This window comes from Scyliorhinus torazame, chromosome 10 (genome assembly GCF_047496885.1).
Source record: "Scyliorhinus torazame isolate Kashiwa2021f chromosome 10, sScyTor2.1, whole genome shotgun sequence".
NCBI lineage: Eukaryota > Metazoa > Chordata > Chondrichthyes > Carcharhiniformes > Scyliorhinidae > Scyliorhinus > Scyliorhinus torazame.
The window spans coordinates 171,238,768-171,258,473 of NC_092716.1; the positions used below are offsets into that span (position 1 = coordinate 171,238,768).

General features: G+C 48.3%; 1 protein-coding gene across 1 annotated transcript in view; it reads right to left on the bottom strand.

Moving 5' to 3' along the window:
- Window positions 1–19,706, bottom strand: part of LOC140431035 (immunoglobulin superfamily member 22-like) — a 181,863-nt gene that overhangs the window by 39,558 nt on the left and 122,599 nt on the right. Inside the window, exons 16-17 of the mRNA XM_072518935.1 lie at window positions 11,162–11,335; window positions 4,277–4,405 (exon numbers count right to left, since the gene is read on the bottom strand). Of these exons, the coding sequence (XP_072375036.1) occupies window positions 4,277–4,405; window positions 11,162–11,335 (303 nt within the window). The remainder of the gene's footprint in view (window positions 1–4,276; window positions 4,406–11,161; window positions 11,336–19,706) is intronic.

A 19,706-nucleotide genomic window follows, 5' to 3' on the forward strand; every position in this document is an offset into this window, starting at 1 on the left:
TGTGAGGAAGAAAGATAAATACGGCAATTTTCGGGATCCTTGGATGACGAGTGATATTGTAGGCCTCGTCAAAAAGAAAAAGGAGGCATTTGTCAGGGCTAAAAGGCTGGGAACAGACGAAGCCTGTGTGGCATATAAGGAAAGTAGGAAGGAACTTAAGCAAGGAGTCAGGAGGGCTAGAAGGGGTCATGAAAAGGCATTGGCAAATAGGGTTAAGGAAAATCCCAAGGCTTTTTACACTTACATAAAAAGTAAGAGGGTAGCCAGGGAAAGGGTTGGCCCACTGAAGGATAGGCAAGGGAATCTATGTGTGGAGCCAGAGGAAATGGGCGAGGTACTAAATGAATACTTTGCATCAGTATTCACCAAAGAGAAGGAATTGGTAGATGTTGAGTCTGGAGAAGGGGGTGTAGATAGCCTGGGTCACATTGTGATCCAAAAAGACGAGGTGTTGGGTGTCTTAAAAAATATTAAGGTAGATAAGTCCCCAGGGCCGGATGGGATCTACCCCAGAATACTGAAGGAGGCTGGAGAGGAAATTGCTGAGGCCTTGACAGAAATCTTTGGATCCTCGCTGTCTTCAGGGGATGTCCCGGAGGACTGGAGAATAGCCAATGTTGTTCCTCTGTTTAAGAAGGGTGGCAGGGATAATCCCGGGAACTACAGGCCGGTGAGCCTTACTTCAGTGGTAGGGAAATTACTGGAGAGAATTCTTCGAGACAGGATCTACTCCCATTTGGAAGCAAATGGACGTATTAGTGAGAGGCAGCACGGTTTTGTGAAGGGGAGGTCGTGTCTCACTAACTTGATAGAGTTTTTCGAGGAGGTCACTAAGATGATTGATGCAGGTAGGGCAGTAGATGTTGTCTATATGGACTTCAGTAAGGCCTTTGACAAGGTCCCTCATGGTAGACTAGTACAAAAGGTGAAGTCACACGGGATCAGGGGTGAACTGGCAAGGTGGATACAGAACTGGCTAGGCCATAGAAGGCAGAGGGTAGCAATGGAGGGATGCTTTTCTAATTGGAGGGCTGTGACCAGTGGTGTTCCACAGGGATCAGTGCTGGGACCTTTGCTCTTTGTAGTATATATAAATGATTTGGAGGAAAATGTAACTGGTCTGATTAGTAAGTTTGCAGACGACACAAAGGTTGGTGGAATTGCGGATAGCGATGAGGACTGTCTGAGGATACAGCAGGATTTAGATTGTCTGGAGACTTGGGCGGAGAGATGGCAGATGGAGTTTAACCTGGACAAATGTGAGGTAATGCATTTTGGAAGGGCTAATGCAGGTAGGGAATATACAGTGAATGGTAGAACCCTCAAGAGTATTGAAAGTCAAAGAGATCTAGGAGTACAGGTCCACAGATCACTGAAAGGGGCTACACAGGTGGAGAAGGTAGTCAAGAAGGCATACGGCATGCTTGCCTTCATTGGCCGGGGCATTGAGTATAAGAATTGGCAAGTCATGTTGCAGCTGTATAGAACCTTAGTTAGGCCACACTTGGAGTATAGTGTTCAATTCTGGTCGCCACACTACCAGAAGGATGTGGAGGCTTTAGAGAGGGTGCAGAAGAGATTTACCAGAATGTTGCCTGGTATGGAGGGCATAAGCTATGAGGAGCGATTGAATAAACTCGGTTTGTTCTCACTGGAACGAAGGAGGTTGAGGGGAGACCTGATAGAGGTATACAAAATTATGAGGGGCATAGACAGAGTGGATAGTCAGAGGCTTTTCCCCAGGGTAGAGGGGTCAATTACTAGGGGGCATAGGTTTAAGGTGAGAGGGGCAAAGTTTAGAGTAGATGTACGAGGCAAGTTTTTTACGCAGAGGGTAGTGGGTGCCTGGAACTCACTACCGGAGGAGGTAGTGGAGGCAGGGACGATAGGGACATTTAAGGGGCATCTTGACAAATATATGAATAGGATGGGAATAGAAGGATACGGACCCAGGAAGTGTAGAAGATTGTAGTTTAGTCGGGCAGTATGGTCGGCACGGGCTTGGAGGGCCGAAGGGCCTGTTCCTGTGCTGTACATTTCTTTGTTCTTTGTTCTTTGTTCTTTGATTTTCCCCGACACATTGGTGCAGTTTACAACAGGTTTGGCCAGGCATGAGGAAGTTGACAGGTTCCTTCTGGAGGTACAGAGGTATGTATAGTCCTCAGGGGGTAGAGGGACATGCCCGGTGGCACTGCCCCAGCACAGGTTTGCACAGCCAGTTTGGCACTGCCAGGCCGGCAGTGTCAACCTGGCAATGTCAACCTGTGGTGGGGCAGTGCCAGGGACAGACCTTAGTCCCATGTTGGGGGAGGTACGTTAGTGTGTGCTAGGCGGGGGGAAAACAGACACTGAGAGGGGGATGCTGGCGATGAATGTCAGAGTGTAGGTTTGCTGGCAATAAATATTGGGTGGGGGGGTTCGTCGGTGTTAAATGTCTGGGGTAAAGGGGATTTGCCAGTGAAGAATGGTGGGACTGGGTGAGAGTGGGGGGTGGGGGTGGGGGGGGGGGGTTGCGTAGAGAGAGCCACCATACCTCCATGATGGGAGCTGGGAGCCAGCTGCAGTGCTGATTGGAGTGCCCAATCTCTTTGAAGTTGATTCGCTGCTCTATGAGGACCTGCCCTGCCACAGTAATAGCGTAAACCCCAATCGCTCTTTTTTTTGGCAAAGAGGCTCAGGATTCCATGAGAAAACGGGTCTGTACAACTGAAGAATTACTTGCCAGTTTTATGTCTGAGCCTGACATTTGCCGAATTCTGATAAGATTCCACCTTCATTTTGACACTTTTGACAGTTGTTTTGACTTCCAATGAGTTTCAGTTCCAATGAGTGGAATTCTTTCATTTTGAGACAAAGTTCAGTGGCGCACGGCTCCAATGCCACCTGTCTCACCAACCAGAGTGGCAGGATCCTGGGCCAGATTCTGCACTTGGAACCTCACTAATTGAGCACAGCTAAGTTTCTCACCGACTCTTCTGGCGGGCTGGCAGCTGATTCGTCTGCCTGCCCTCAGCTGACAGATTCAAATGTCCCGGTGACATAATTAAAACCAGTCCAGCACAGTCATAGCATTCCTTCCCGCCTACCTGTCTTCACTGGACCATGCAGGATATCAGCAACCCAGAGGGAAAAGTCTAGAAACCTCAAGAGGAAGTCTGGTCCTCGAATCACCACCTTCCCCTGAGCCCCTCCCCTGGAAGGCATCCACTTAGGCCTCGATCTCTGCAGCCACCTCTTTTAAGAACCTTGGATACAGGCCACCTGGACCTGGGGACTTGTCAGCCTTTAGGTCTAATAGTCTTCCCAACACCTTTTCCCTAGTGATGGTGATTGTTTTAAGTTTCTCTCTCTTTTTCACCTTTTGATTTTCAAGTATCTTTGGGATGTTTTCTCAGTCTTTTACAGTGAAGCCGGGCACAAAATACAAGTTGAGCACTGCCATTTCTTTGTTTTCCATTAGTGATTCTCCAGACTCTCACTCTGGAGGTCCAGCGCAATCCTTTTTCAATTTAAATACTTGTACAAATTCTTACCATCTGTTTTGTATTTCTTGCTAATTCATCCCTCTTTAAATAGTTTTTTTTGCCATTCTTTGATAGTTTTTAAAAATCTGGCCAATCTTCTGACCTACAACTCATCTTTGCAGAATTCTGCAGTGTTTCTTTCAATTTGATACTATCCTTAACTTCCTTATTCAACTATGGATGATGCATCCTTCACAAAGGGTCTTTCTTTCTTACTGGGCTAAGTCTTTGCTGAAAGTTACTAAATGATGCCAGAAAGGGTTGGATCCGTAAAGCAAGTGGTTTTATAGCACCTCATGTGGAGAAATGTTTCCCCGGCCCAAAAGCTACTCTGCAAAATCCCCACAATCTGTCTGCACTCTCCAATCTCCCCATGACCATCTCCTGTCATCCCACCACCAGAAGATGTACTTGCTCCGCCACTGCGTCCTTCTGCTGCAGGATCTGTCACCTAACAGCCAATCAATCAGGCGGAATGAGGGTCAGGGAACCTAAGTTTCCAACATATAACCAAAGCATTAGTTGGTAAATACTGGGGCCCAGGTTCCTAATGCCTGACTTCCAGTGAGATGGAGTCAGTCACAAAACCAAAGCTTTGGTAAAGAGAATTATGGTACTTCAAATGCCAAAAAGCATGTTTTCTAAAAAAATCCACATAGATAGGTAATACATGTTAAAGGAGCACTTTCAGCGAAAAGTAATTTTCCAAACCCTGAATTGAATGATCAGATACTTTAAAAACAGTTACTTACGGATGGGGTCTTTTGCCACGACTGAATTGGATGCAGAGCTGGGCTGGCCAAGACCTGCACGGTTAACTGCCGTAACACGAAACTCATACTCCACATCCTCCATTAGCCCATCGGACGTAAACTTATTGTCTGGAAAATAAAAGGATATACAGTACTTTCACCAGGAATGAACTTTAAAGCCTTGTATTAAATAAACATAAAAAGATATGATCCTCCGAAGTTCGAGGACAGTGATTCCACAAGGCAGTTTCAAATTTCAGTCATAATATCTGCAGGTAGTGCAGCTACTTCTTTTTTTAAAAAATGTTTTTATTCAAGGTTTTACAATAATTTTTACAAAACACTCCAAAAAGGAAAATAATACAAAGAAAACAGGGCAATATGCCAACAAAACAAAACAACTTAACCCTCTAAACGATTAACAATTTAACACCCATCTCAAAGCAAAATGGGGCATGCGCCCCTTACAAAAAGAAAAAGAGCCCGCCCCCCCCCTCCTGGGTTGCTGCTGCTGCTGACCTCTACCTAACGTTCTGCGAGAAAATCAAGGAACGGTTGCCACCGCCCAGAGAACCCCCGCAAGGAGCCTCGCAAGGCAACCTTTATCTTCTCCAACCTAAGAAACCCCGCCATTTCGTTGACCCAAGCCTCTATGCTTGGGGGCTTCGCGTCCCTCCACATTAAAAAGAGCCTTCTCCGGGCTACCAAGGCCAGAACTCCGGCCTCTTTCGACTCCTGCACTCCTGGATCGTCCGATACCCCAAATATTGCTATTCCCCAGCTCGGTTTTACCAGAGTATCCAAGACCTTGGACATAGCCCTTGCGAAGCCCTTCCAAAATTCTGTTAGCGTTGGGCATGCCAAATCATATGGGTGTGGTTTGCTGGGCTCCCCGAACACCTCACACACCTGTCCTCTACCCCCAAAAACTTACTCATCTCACCCCTGTCATATGCGCCCTGTGCACCACTTTAAACTGGATCAGGCTGAGCCTGGTGCAAGATGCGCAAGATGAGAAGGAATTGACCCTGCTCAGGGCATCAACCAACAGGCCCTCGTCCAGCTCCTCACCCAGCTCCTCCTCCCACTTGCCCTTCAGCTCCTCCACCGAGGCTTCCTCCGCCTCCGTGCAACTACTTCAACCTGAGCTACAATGCTTTTAATTTGTGGATTTAAGTATTTGATCTATTAATAATTAGATGTTACACCAAAAAACTGTGGAAGTTTCCTGTATTTGGTATTTGCAACAAAGTAATGTACATGTCAACAATGAGCTTATGCTTTTGATACAAATGTCAAATTGCAATATCTTTAATCAATGTGCAGAGCTACCTGCCTCTTTCACAATTGTTTATTAAGACCTTCCTAAATTATGTACAGATGATGTCTTCTCTCTCACTGGAAAGATACTAACAAAAAGAGTGAAAAACTGCATTGTTAAATTCTCTCAAAAAGAATTACAAAATCATCCAAGAAGAACTCCAGAGTTAGCTCCAACAAGGACCTTCCATTTACTGTCCCTCACAAATAATTTCAGTCATTTGCTGCAAGGACAACTGTCTTTGGGAATGGAATGGGGGAAAAGGAGGCCTGCCAAAAATTAACTTCATCACAACGAACTGCTGAAGACCAGGACCTTCAGAAGTTAAGTCATTGGGGGAAGAAGACATTGGTTATGTACTCTACTCCTCCATAGCTTCACCTCATGGCAGTTACTTTTTCACAGCCTGGGAAGCAGCTGTAACACTGGTGGAAATCAGCAAAATCCACTGGGACCAGTGCCTCATCAGGATAATTTTCATGTGGCAGGTAAGGTGGTCCAGTGAAGGTGTAGGGGGAGGGAAATCTCAGTCAGAGTGGCTAGATGGTGATAGGCCTCAACCAATTTATGTTCCCACTGTTTCCGCCATGTTCTGACTTGAGAATGAGCTGTATCATGGTGAGAAAAATAAAAAGCTTAAAATAATATCCTAAGTGTAATATTTTTGTACTTCCAGTGACAGCCATGAAGCAAGTAGTTGCGCACTGGCTGGTTCCTGCCTGGAAGCTTTGGTTTTGGTCCCTTTTACCCAAATTCCTGGGAATCTTGGCGGAAACGTTGTATGGAGAGAGGAGGGGGAATCAGCTCTCCCTTGAATGGGCATGTCTCGGGGTATCAAATTCGACAGAAGAGAGTGTGAGCCCTGGTTAAAGAGTTGGAGGAGACTCCAGCAATTGGAAAAATGGCAGAGGGGGAAGGGTCGTCATTGACTGGAAAGCTGCAAATGGAGCAGTTTATGAGCTTCATTAAGGACGGGCAGCAGCATAATGAAATGCAGAGTGACTGGTCAAAGGTGATTGAGGGGGCAGTGGCACCTGTTTGCGGGACTTTTGAACAGGTGGAGAAGAGCCTGGAGACCTAGGGGCGATGATCCAGGAGGTGGAGAAGGTGGTGTCTGGCCGGAGCGATCAGATTGTGTCGTTGGAAGCAGAGATGGCGATTTTGGGGGACATGTGCCAGACGCGGCAAGCAAAGGTGGAGGACCAGTGGAACAGGTCCAGATGGCAAAATCTTCAGATTGTGGGCCTACCTGTGAGAGTGGAGCGAACAATTGCAGTGGACTACATCCGTGAGGATGCTGGCGAGGTTGGCGGATGAGAAGGTGCTGGACAAGGCTCTGGAGCTGGATCGGGCCCATAGGTTCCTGAGACAGAAACCAAGAGCGGGGGAGCATCTGTGGGCAGTGATTGTGCGTATGCACAAGTTCCAAGACAAGGAAAATGTCCTGAGGTGGGCCAGAGCGCAGTGGGGTTACAATTAGGAAGGAAACCGATTCTGGATTTATCAAGACATTGGTGTGAAGGTGGCGAAGAGACGGGCGGTGTTCATCAAGGCCAAGGCACTGTTGTACTGGCGCCAGATTTGGTTTGAAATGTTGTACCCGGCCAAACTTTGGCTCACTTTCAATGGCCGGGAATATTACTTTGAAGAAATTAATGACTTTATTGAGATAATAAGCAGGGGGAGGGCTGAAAGAGGAATGTGGGTGAAAGTTCTGTCTCAGTTAAATTTTGTCACATGTTTTGTTTGCTGATTGGGAAAGGTTGTAACCCCCCTTTTTTTGTATTGAAGTTAAATTGTTGCTTTTTTCGGAGGGGGCCCTTTGATGATGGGGGTATAATGTGTAATTGTATTGCACTGTGTTTGTTATGCTCTGTATAGTGCATGAAGGGTTGTTGTGGGGCGGCGGGGCGGTTCGAGAATGTTCTGTATGGGGGCCATTTTGGAGTGCTGTTTCTTGCATTGGGTTGGGTGCGGGGATCTGGGGGAGGAGCCAGGAAGGAGGGGTGGAGAGAAGTAACAGGGGGTGACGGAGAGAGGGGGGATAAGTAAAGGGCGTGGTGAAGATGGGTCTTAGAGTTAGTGCTTTCAGGTGGGAGTCCCCACGCTAGCAAGAAATGCAAGTGAGTGGAAATGAAATGGGGGAGGGGGCCTGTGGTGATTAGCTTGGGTGGGGGGGGTGAAGGAGTTGGGGGGGGGGGTGGAGAGGAGGGGACACTGCTGATATGTAGGTTGAGTTTGGACATGGACGGGGTCAGCCATCTTAGGTGAGGCCGAATCAGAGAGGAGATGGGGAACGGAGCCCAAGGGTGACAATGACAGACTCTAGCAGGGGAGGGGATGCGGAAGCCTCCGGTGAGAGTTCTGACATGGAACGTCTGAGGGCTAAATGGGCCAGTTAAGCAGTCCTACGATTTCGTGCACTTGAAGAGTTTGAGAGCAAAGGTGATTTTCCTGCAGGAGATGCAAGTACGGGTAAAAGATCAGAGAGGCTGAGAAAGGGGTGGCTGGGGCAAGTGTTCCACTCAAGGTTCAATTCGAAGTAGAATGGGGTTGCCATACTACTGAATAAGAAAACAGGGTTTATTGGGGCTAGGGAGGACCTGTGCAGGAGGTTTGTGATAGTGAGTGGGGTGCTAGTGGTATTGGTGAATGTATGTGCGCCGATTTGGGATGACACCAGGTTCATGAAGAGGCTGTAAGTAGCGATTCCGGAGTTGGACTGCCACCAGCTGATTATAGGGGGGGACTTTAATTGTGTGTTGGAGCCGAAGATGGATAGGTCGAGCCCTAAGTCGATGGGGAGGTCGAGAATGGCATGAGAGCTGCAAGGGTTTATCGAGAGAATGAGAATGGTGGATTCATGAAGGTTTGGTCATCCGGGAGAGAGGGAGTACTCCCTCTTCTCACATGCATATAGGGTATATTCCCAGATTGACATTTTTGATTTTTGTGGTGAGTCGGCTGGTGCTGATGGGGGTGGAAGGAGTGGAATATGTGGGAATAGTGATTTTGGACCACGCTCCGCATTGTCTAGATATGGGACTCTGTTCGGGTCAGGTGCAGGTGCCGGGGCAGAGGTTAGATTCGGGGCTTTTGGCCGACAAGGAGTTCTGTGGGAAGGTGGCAGTGGCGATTAAGAATTATATTTAGTTCAATCACAATGGGGTGGTATTGGCAACCACGTTTTGGGAGGCCTTGAAAGCGGTGGTCTGGGGGAAATTATTTTGTTCAAGGCCCATAAGGATAGGACGGGGGAGGGGAGGAGAAGTGGCGATTGTTGTACGAGATAGCTGAGGTGAATAGGAGGTGCCTGTGGCCCCCACAAAGGAATTTCTGGTGGAAAGAAAGAGACTGCAGGGGCAGTTTAACCGGTTGACAACGAGAAGGGCAGTGGGTGAGCAGCGGCGAGCACGGGAGGATACAATATGAGTATGGGGCGAAGGCGAGCCGAATGTTGGCCCACCAGCTGTGGCAGCAGGTGAGGGCGGCAGGGGAGAGAAGTGGTATCAGATCCAGAGAGGTTAAATGAAGTGTTCAAAGCCTTTTATGAGGGGCTGTATAGAGGCGAGCTGGTGGGGGGGTTTGCGATGAAGGCTGATATGGGTCAGTTCCTTGAATTCCCAGAGTTCGAGGAGGGGAAGAGGCAGGCACTGGAGGAACCGTTAGGTCTAAAGGAGGTGATGGAGTGCATTGACGTGATGCAGGCGGGCAAGGCACCGGGGGCAGAAGGCTTCCTGGTGGAATTTTCTAAGCAGTTTGTGATGGAGTTGGCCTCCCACCTTCTGAGTATGTTCAATGAAGCCATGGAAAAGGGAGAACTGACGGTTAGGGAGGCGTCAATTTCGCTGCTCCCAAAAAAGGGGAAGGATCTGCTGGAGTGCGGGTCCTATAGGCCCATCTCGCTGCTGAACACAGGCGTGAAAATCCTGGTGAAGGTATTGGCGATAAGGTTGGAGAGGTGTGTACCAGAGGTGGTCACAGTGGACCAAATGGAGTTTATGAAGGGGAGACAGCTTTCCAGTAACATTAGGAGGTTGCTAAATGTAATTATGACCCACTCAAGGTGGGGAGGAGGTGAGTGCTGGAGGTGTTTGTGTCAATGGACGCAGAGAGGGCCTTTGAAGGGCAACACGGTGGCACAGTGGTAGCACTGCAGTGGTCCCAGGTTCGATCCTGGCTCTGGGTCACTGTCCGTGTGGAGTTTGCACATTCTCCCTGTGTTTGCGTGGGTTTCGCCCCCACAACCAAAGATGTGCAGGGTAGGTGGATTGAACACGCTAAATTGCCCTGAGTTTGAAAAAATGAATTGGGTACTCTAAATTTATAAAAATAAAAAAAAGAGAGGACCTTTGACTGGGTAGAGGGGAAGTGTTTCCCGTTCGAAAACCTGGGGAGGTTTGGGTTTCGGCAAAGTTTGTGGCATGGGTTCAGTTGCTGTATGCCACCCTCATGGCAAGTGTGTGAACGAATGAGGAAACTCGGGGTATTTTAGGCTGCACATGGGAACCAGACAAGGGTGTCCGCTGTGCTTGCCGCTGTTCACGCTGATGCTTGAGCCCTTGGCTATGGCACTTCGGGCCTCGGCTGAGTGGTGGGGGATTGGGAGGGGGGTCGGGAGCACTAGGTGTCGCTGTATGCTGATGACCTGTTGCGGTTTGTGACGGACCCGTTAGAAAGCGTGGGCACAATCATGGACCTACTGGAGAAATTTGGGGTTCTTCTTGCACTATAAATTGAATGTTGGGCTAAGCAAGGCCTTGGTGCGAGGGGCGAATCTGGGTGCTCAGCCATTTAAGGTGGCAAGGGAGATTCCGGTAACGCTTGAGTGGGCCACGATGCGTAGGTGGAACCTGACGGGGTTGGTGGCGGAGATTAAGGACCTTAAACGGTGGGATACTCTGCATTTGACATTGATGAGGAGATACAGGTGGTAAAGATGAACACACTGCCAAGATTCCTGTTTGTTTTTCAGTCCCTCCTGATTTTTCTCCCCCAGGCCTTTTTTCGGAAGGTTGCTGAGTTAATTTCAGAGTTTGTGTGGGCAGGGACGGGGCTGAGGGTTAGTAGGACTCTGTTGCAAAGGCAGAGGCGGGATGGGGGACTGGCGCTCCCAAATTTCTTTCATTGTTATTGGGCAGCGAATGTGGAACAGCTGAGACGATGGTGGGGAGGGGATCGGGAAGATTGGGTCAAGTTAGAGGAGGAGTCATGTGGGGGGTTCAAGCCTCAGGGCCCCTGTAACGGCCCCGCTGGTGTTCACCCTGAGGAAGTACACGAGTAGTCCTGTAATGGAGCTGTCCATAAAAATTTGGAACCAGTGGAGGAGGCACTTTAAACTGGGGCACATGTTGGTGATGACTCGCACAGGGCTAAATCACTGGCTTTGAAAGCAGACCAAGGCAGGCCAGCCGCACAGTTCAATTCCCCGAACAGGCGCCGGAATGTGGCGACTAGGGGCTTTTCCCAGTAACTTCATTTGAAGCCTACTTGTGACAATAAGCGATTTTCATTTCATTTCATTTCATATAGGTATTAAATATAGATGACAACTGGAATAGGACCTTGAATTGGCTCCTTAGTAGCTGGAATCCAATGATTGCTGCCTTTCTTCCTTCTCTCCACAATATAGCCCAGTATTGGAGCACCTCCATCCTTTCCTGGTGGGGCCCATGCAATGGTGATTGCCTCCTTGCTAACATCTGTGACCTGGGGCTGAGATGTCATTCCAGGTGACTCTGAGAATATAAAGTTTGAAAAGTTAGAATATAAAGTTAGTATAGTTAGAAAAAAACATCAACTTTTCTGAATACTCCCACCTCCATTGGTCCCATGTGATACATAAATGAATGATAGACAATAAAGGGACCTGTTTGATTAGCCACCTCATTTTCTGTAGGAGATGAGGGGGAGAAAAACTGTAAGTGTGAGAGAAATCATCGATTTCAGTACCCTGGTGTATTGGCTCTTTGATCGATATTGGGTTGAACCTTGTGGCGGTATCAAGAGATACCTGGTGACTCTGAAAAGCGTATACATAATTAAGATTAAGAAAGGCGACCTTATTAACCGCCATATTTATAGCCCCTAAAAGATAGCAACATTACTGGCGACTCTGACGGGCCTTGACCTAGAAGTGACTTTGTCACTCCGAGAGAACCCAACTTTGAATTAGAAACCCAATTGGAAAAAGTAAAAGACCAGTATCGATCAAACCTCCAAGATTCGGAAGTGTGTAATTTGCATGCGTACTAACAAGGGATATAAGGTAACCTCGATAGATTTTGTTGCGTAAAACTGTCGGGAGTCTTGTAGACTGGAAAATAGCTTAAGCCGTACCCGTGTTTGCATCACCGCTTTATTCTCCCCTGTTACAAATCCCGTACCAGCCTCCCTGAACAGACGCTGGAATGTGGCGACTAGGGGCTTTTCAGAGTAACTTCATTGAAGCCTACTTGTGACAATAAGTGATTATTAATATTTTCAGTAGAAACCCAGAGATTACAGTAGGGATGGCAATGAAACGCCTTATGCATCCACAAGAGCTCGAGGTCGCAGCGACCAATAGAGCAGAGCAGTGTCCCATATGGGAAGAAGAGATTAGGAAGTATCTAAAAGGGAAAGGATGGCCCCTTTGGAATGAATTTTATGCAAGTGAGGAAACAGATCGCGGAAGTATAGGACAGACTTGGTGGGATAACCTGACCGAGAGCCATGAAAAGAGTTTAGGAAAAGTTCGTAAGCCGATGGCAATCGTGTCCTGCTTGGCACAATTGCGAGGCACAGAGGAGGTCGTGAAGACACCCTGCAGAGAGATTTGAGACAGAGAGAAGAATAGTGAGGAAGACGTCACCGAATGCGAGAAAGTTAATAAGCAACTCAGAGAGCAGTTAGCAGTGAAGGACAAGGAGATGGCTGACGTCAAACGGGCACGCCAATTTTGTCTCGCTCACCTAAGCAGCTTTCAGTCCCAGTACGATAAGGCCTACCAAGACACGCAACACGCGGTATTGGTAAGAGAAGAGACAGAACTTCAAGTCGAACAATTAAAGATGCAATGTAAGGATTTAAAGGTAGCCTTATGAGCACTCCACAGTTCCACCATGGAACAAAGGCAGAGTTCGGTGGACCACACCAAATGGCGAAAGCAAATTGCAGACCTGCAATCCCTGCTCTCAGTACAAAACGGTTTCCAAGATACATTTGGACCCCAGCTAGATCAGGAAAATGGCCCCGATTGGCAGGAGCTAAATGAAACAATCCCATGAACCCTGTCACCACACAGCGCAGGGCCACAAAAAACGGAGACCCCGATTTTCTGTACACCACCTCATTAACCGTCACCCAATTAAGGGACGCATGTGACAAAATCAATCCGTTCCAACCCACATCGGAGCCGCACCATTATTTTGCGAGAGTTAAGCAACAGGCGACCATGTACGGCCTGGACGAAAAAGAGCAAGTTAAGCTCACAGTTTTGAGCCTTGACCCCTCAGTCGTGGCAGCCCTTCCCGACCCACAAAATGTAGGAGGAGGTACCCTCCAAGAAATGCATGCAGCGATCCTAGATGTGATCGACTACATTAAGGGAGACCCCGTAGAAGGACTCAATAAATGCAGACAGAAAAAGACCGAGTACCCAACAGCGTTTGCTGGACGTCTTTGGACCCACTTTACTGCAGTATTTGGAGAGTTAGTCCACGCCCATTTGACACCAGAAAATTTGGCCAAATGGACTTGTATCCTAGCCTCCCACGCGACCAAAGCAGGACAGAGAGTTTGCGCCAATTATGACCCCTCAGGTGACACACATAATGAGAAATGGGTATTAAAGAGATTATCCCGAGCTTGGGAACAGTCCCTTCAGGGAAGGTCAGAACAAGGAAAAGTAGAGGAAGAACAGGCAGATGCTAACATGCATCCGGTCAGGACACCTCAAAACCCCGCATGGGTAAACGAGGGAAGAAACAGCCCACAGCAGCCTAAATCACAAGAATGCTATTATTGTGGACAGTTAGGACATTACACCCGGGAATGCAATGCCCCCAGAAACAGCAGCGAAACCAGCAGGCACATTCCCTAAATAAGAACAAAGCCAAGCCCATTCACAGTGTTAGCGCCCGTTCCGAGAACGCAGGCATGAATGGCACCGATTGGCGGTTTTCGGACTCCCCAACTTGGGTCTGCGACACCCTTTGGGACAAGTCCGGAAGACCGGTAGTAGCAGGCACAGTCCGGGGACACCCCGTAGAATTCCTTTGGAACACAGGAGGGTCACGTACCACGTTAAATTCCTCCACAATGTTCCAACGGGATACATGACCCACCACAGACACCATTACCCTTAGCGGCTTCACAGGACACTTACAGCAGGGACACATTACGGCCCCTGTGGCTATTCAGATAAGCAACATTAAGACAAAACACCCCGTTGTTCTAGTAGATCTACCCCAGACAGCCGAACACATTTTGGGGATAGATTTCATGAGCTCCCACAATCTTTCATTCAACCCCGTCAATAGATGTGTGTGGAGAATGGCAAAGGCAGCACGAGTCCCCGCCATGCTCACAGTTGGAGACTACGCACACAGGATTAGCGCAGTAGGAGACTTCTGGTTTGATCCACAAACCATTAGTCAAGACAAAGACGTTAGAGAAACACAAAGCATCTTTTGCCCAGCACAAGCACGACTGGGGCAAAATCACAGGTTTAGTTAACATCACATATCCCGATCCTAAACCCCAGAAACAGTATGGTTTCCCCCAAAAAGCAGAGTGAGAAATTGCAAAAGTCATCCAAAGTTTACTTGACCAAGGCGTACTCCGTTCAGTAGCCTCAACTAACAATGCCCCAATTTGGCCCGTAAGGAAACCCGATGGCTCATGGCAACTGACCATCGATTATAGGGAACTAAACAAAGTGAGCCCATTAGCAGCCCCCACCTTGGCCACGAGTCCTGAGACAATGTTAAAACAGGGACTCCAGTCGAAATTTTTCACGGTTCTGGACATCAGCAACGGCTTTTGGTCCATTCCATTGGATAAAGCGTATCAATACAAATTTGCTCTCACCTTCCAGGGACAGCAATACACGTGGACGTGCGTACCACAAGTTTTCCACAACTCCCCCTCCATTTTCCACAGACAATTGACAAATGGATTAGCTAAATTTTCCAGACCCGAATGCCTCGTTCCGTATGTAGACGACTTACTCCTACAGACGGACATTAAGGGAGAGCACATTTCGCTTCTCACCAAATTATTAGGACTCCTTCACGAAATCGGATGTAAAGTTAACCCCCAAAAGGCCCAGATTCTCCAGACAGACATATGAGATATTAAACAAGGTAATAACAGATATTATGCTTGTGCCTACAGGAAATACAAAACATCAAAAGACAGAGGAAGACCAAGAGAAAAATGAAGACGGACATAACGACCTATATTTGGATCATCGTGGGATCACTACAGTTGCGCGCGGAAGCGACCCCCCTAACCCCCACCACACAGGCCATGAATGTATCCCATAACTGCCATACACCACACCCAGAAACAGCCACTGACACACCAACCTGGTGCAACAACCTCATAAAATGGGATTCCCTTTCATACATCGTGGAAGCCCTACTAGTGATAGCAATACTCTGCAATGTCATCCAGACACTGAGACTTCGAAAATGGCGAAGGAAAACCTCCCGCACTCCAGTATACACACTTAGACCCACTATTTTCGGACTCCAGCAAACCCCCCCCCCACTCTCTCTAAATAAATAAAGTGCATCGATTATTTTTTTTGATTTGTTCTAATAAAAGAAAGGATTTGAATTTTCTGTACTTGACCACCAAGATACAGAGAAATTTAACGCTGCTATTTCTTTTATTGGCTAAACAGCCTGAATATAGTTTAGAGGAAGATAGTTAGAGGTTCCCGTGTTTGAAGAAATAAATGTATTGCATGCTTGAATGTTATAGTGCCCCTTAGGATTGTATAATGATATGATGTAAATAAAAGCAATTTAGGTAAAGGTTCAAATCCATAGGACAGAGTAGGATAGAACCTGTTCTTGATTGCGGGTGCTTGACTTAGGCAGAGAACAAAGAAGATTCAGTAATATGATTCTTCACGCTTCGCGTTCAGGATCATAAGGAGGGAGTGTAGCCATCTGGGATGGCCACTTTCAGCATATATAATGGACAATGCAAATCAACAAGCAGGCACAGAGCCTGAATGTGTATTTAGAAGACAGACTGCAGACGGAACCAAATCTCTTGGTCGATTTGCACATTGATGGCCCATCTCCGATAAACAAAGAACTAGTGCCCAGGCAGCCGATACCGTCCCAGACATTCTGGCGCCACTACCCCAGCAAGAAGACACAAACAAAGCAAGGCCAACGGCCACTTAGGACATGCCCAGCCATCAAGGCACCTGCCCTTTTATTGGCTCAGATCGATGGCAGTGATCGCGAAGCTGTCCAATTGATTGGGACCACGTTTAAGGCCCGCCTAAAAGTGCGCGAAGCCCCCCGAGTATAAGAAGGAACCCTGCCATGTGTTCCCTCTCTTGGATTTGGCTCTCAACTGGAGAGACCCCTCCACCTGCACCACCAGAAGCAAGTTCAAGTTCAACGCTCGCTACCAGACGGACGACCATAGCTACACTCCTGCGACCTCTTCGAACCCAAAAGCCTCAGATCCGAACAACGGCCACTGTTCCTCTGACCTAAGCGGGTACCTGAAGTTAAGTATAGGTGTTAGTGATTGACATAGTTTAGCCTGTAGTGTTATTGTGCATAAGTAAATCATACTGTGTGTAAATAAAGTAGCATTGACTTTGAATTAACTAACTGGTGTATTGGCCCTTTGATCGGTATTCGGTTGAACCTAGTGGCGGTATCAAGAGATACCTGGCGACTCTGAAAAGCGTATTCATAATTAAGATTAAGAAAGGCAACCTTATTAACCCCCTAAAAGATAGCAACAGATGAAGATGGGGAGGCACTGAAAGACAAACAAAAATCTGGGGAGGGCCGTCATTTTCACGGTCTGTACCTTCCCCACCAATGACAACGGGAGCATGACCCATCTCTTAAAGTCCCCTTCCATTAGCTATACCAACTGGGATAGATTAAGCTTATGCAGTGCCTCCCATTTCCGAGCCACCTGGATTCCCAGATAGCGAAAGCTCTTCCCTACCATTCTAAGCGGCAGCTCCCCCAGTCTCTCCTCCTGCCCTCCAGCCTGAATCACGGACATTTCGCTCTTCCCAATGTTCAATTTATACCCCGAAAAACTGCCAAATTCCCCCAGGATCCGCATGATCTCTCCCATCCCTCCAGCGGGTTCAAAATGTACAAAAGTTCCTCGGTGTAATTTAAAATACCCCTACCCCAGCCGGTTCGTGCGTACCTCGCCACAGGCGCCTGGTAGAGCAACCGCACCCAGCCAATAAAGCCCTCTCCAAACCCAAATCATCCCAGCGCCTCCCACAGGTACTCCCACTGCACCCTATCAAAGGCCTTCTCTGCGTCCATCGCTATAACTACCTCCGCCTCTCCTCTCTCTGAGGGCATCATAATAACATTTAGATGCCTCCGCACGTTGGCCTTGAGCTGCCTGCCCTTAACGAATCCCATCTGGTCTTCTCCTATGACCCCCGGAACACAGTCTTCTATCCTTGTGGCCAATATCTTGGCCAACAACTTGGCATCTACATTCAAAAGTGAGATCGGCCTATATGACCCACACTGCTCAGGGTCCTTCTCCCGTTTAAAAATAAGTGATATCGAGGCCAGCGACATTGTCGGGGGGAGGATTCCCTTCTCTCTAGCCTCGTTAAACGTCCTAACCAGCAGTGGGCTCAATATCCCTGAGAACATCTTATAAAATTCCACCGGGTAGTCATCCAGCCCCGGAGCTTTGCCCGACTGCATGCCCTCCAGCCCCTTGATAACTTCCTCCACCTCAATTGGGGCTCCTAGCCCCTCCACCAGGTCCTCCTCCATCCTCGGGTACTCCAACCGATCCAAAAATTGCCTCATCCCCTCCACACCAGCCGGGGGTTCCGACTCATATAATTTACTGTAAAATTCTTTAAAAACTTTGTTCACCACCCCCGGGCCCAAAACCATGTTTCCGTCCCTATTCTTCACTCTACCAATCTCCCTGGCCGTCTCTCTCTTCCTAAGCTGTTGCGCCAACAGCTTACTTGCCTTTTCCCCGTACTCATAAACCGCCTCTTTTACCTTCCTCAACTGTTCCACTGCTTTCCCTGTGGTCAACAACACAAACTCCGCCTGCAACTTCCGCCGCTCCGTCAAGAGCCCCGCATCTGGGGCCTCCACTTCTGTCCATCCGGAGTATCTCTTCCACTAATCTCTCCCTCTCTGCCTGTTCCCCCTTTACCTTGTGGGACCGAATCAAAATTAGCTCCCTTCTAACAACCGCCTTCAGAGCTTCCCACACCGTCGCCACAGATACCTCTCCCGTGTCATTCATTTCCAGATAGCTCTGAATGGACTTATTCACCCGTCCGCAGACCGCTTCAGCCATTAACAACCCCAGATCCAATCTCCATAACAGACACTGCCCTCTCTCCTCCCCAACCCACAAGTCCACCCAATGCGGGGCATGATCCGAGACTACAATTGCCGAATATTCCATCCCCACCACCCTCGGTATTAGCGCTCTGCTCAGAACTAAAAAGTCAATACGGGCGTAAACCTTATGGACGTGAGAAAAGAAAGAAAACTCCTTCGCCCTCGGCCGTATAAACCTTCATGGGTCTATACCCCCCATCTGTGCCATAAAGCCCTTCAATTCCTTTGCCACAGCCGGCCTCCTCCCTGTCCTAGATAATGACCGTTCCAATTCCGGATCAATGACCGTGTTAAAGTCCTCCCCCATGATGAGGTTATGCGACTCTAAGTCTGGGATCTTACCTCACACCTGCCTCATAAATTCCACGTCGTCCCAATTCGGAGCAGAAATGTTCACGAGCACCACCCGCACCCCCTCCAACCTTCCACTCACCATTATGTACCTACCCCCCTTATCCGACACAATTCTCCCAGTCTCGAATGCCACTCGCTTACTAATCAAAATTGCTACCCCCTTGGTCTTTGAGTCCAGCCCTGAGTGGAGCACCTGGCTAACCCAACCCTTCCTGAATCTTGTCTGATCTATGACCTTAAGATATGTCTCCTGTAGCATAGCCACGTCTGCCTTCAGTTCCCTTAGATGCGCGAACACGCAAGCCCTCTTGACTGGCCCATTCAGTCCTCTCACGTTCCACGTAATCAGCCTGGATGGGGGGCTTCCACAGCCCCCCCCCCCCCCCCCGACTAGCCATCACTCTTTTTAGGCCAGCCCCGGTCTCACGCCCCCCGGCTTTCCCGAGTACCCCCAAGAGCAGCAGCCGCCCCCGATCTCCCATTTATTCCCCGACAATAGTTCCTCCCCTGTCAGCAAAGCAGTCTCCACCCCCACCTCCCCCCCCCCCCCGAACAGCACCAGAAACCAGCCCAACACCAGTTTAACCCTTGCTCACCCCCCACTGCACTTCCGAGAGTCAGCAGAACCATGCTGACCCCGATAACCTCCGCACCAAACAGTCTGTCTCCCTATTGTTCAAACCTCTCCCCCCACATGAATAAACCTATTAACAGCATCACATTCTCCAGTAAGTAAACAGCAGCAAAAACAAACAAACAAAAAGATGTAATTAACAGAAACCAGTGAAGAGACAGACCCTTAAGGCGAAATCCAGTCTCCCAAAGAAAAACTCTAACTCGAAGACCCCCTCCCCCCCCACATCAAATCCCTGCAAGGCAAGGCTGCTACCATCACCGCAGCCCATAATTCCACCCAGAACAACATGAAATCTCTTTTCTTTTGAAAAACCTGTACAGTATTACGAGCCACCGCTACAAAACTTCTACGCAACTTAAGTGTCCTTTAAATCGTCTCCAGCTTCTTTTCTTTAATGAATGCCCATACTTCGTCCGGCGTCTCAAAATAAAAATCTCATTCCTCGTGCGTAACCCATACAGCATCCCGAACTTCACCCCCTTCTTGAAGAGGGTCGCGTTTGCCTGTTTGAACCCAGCC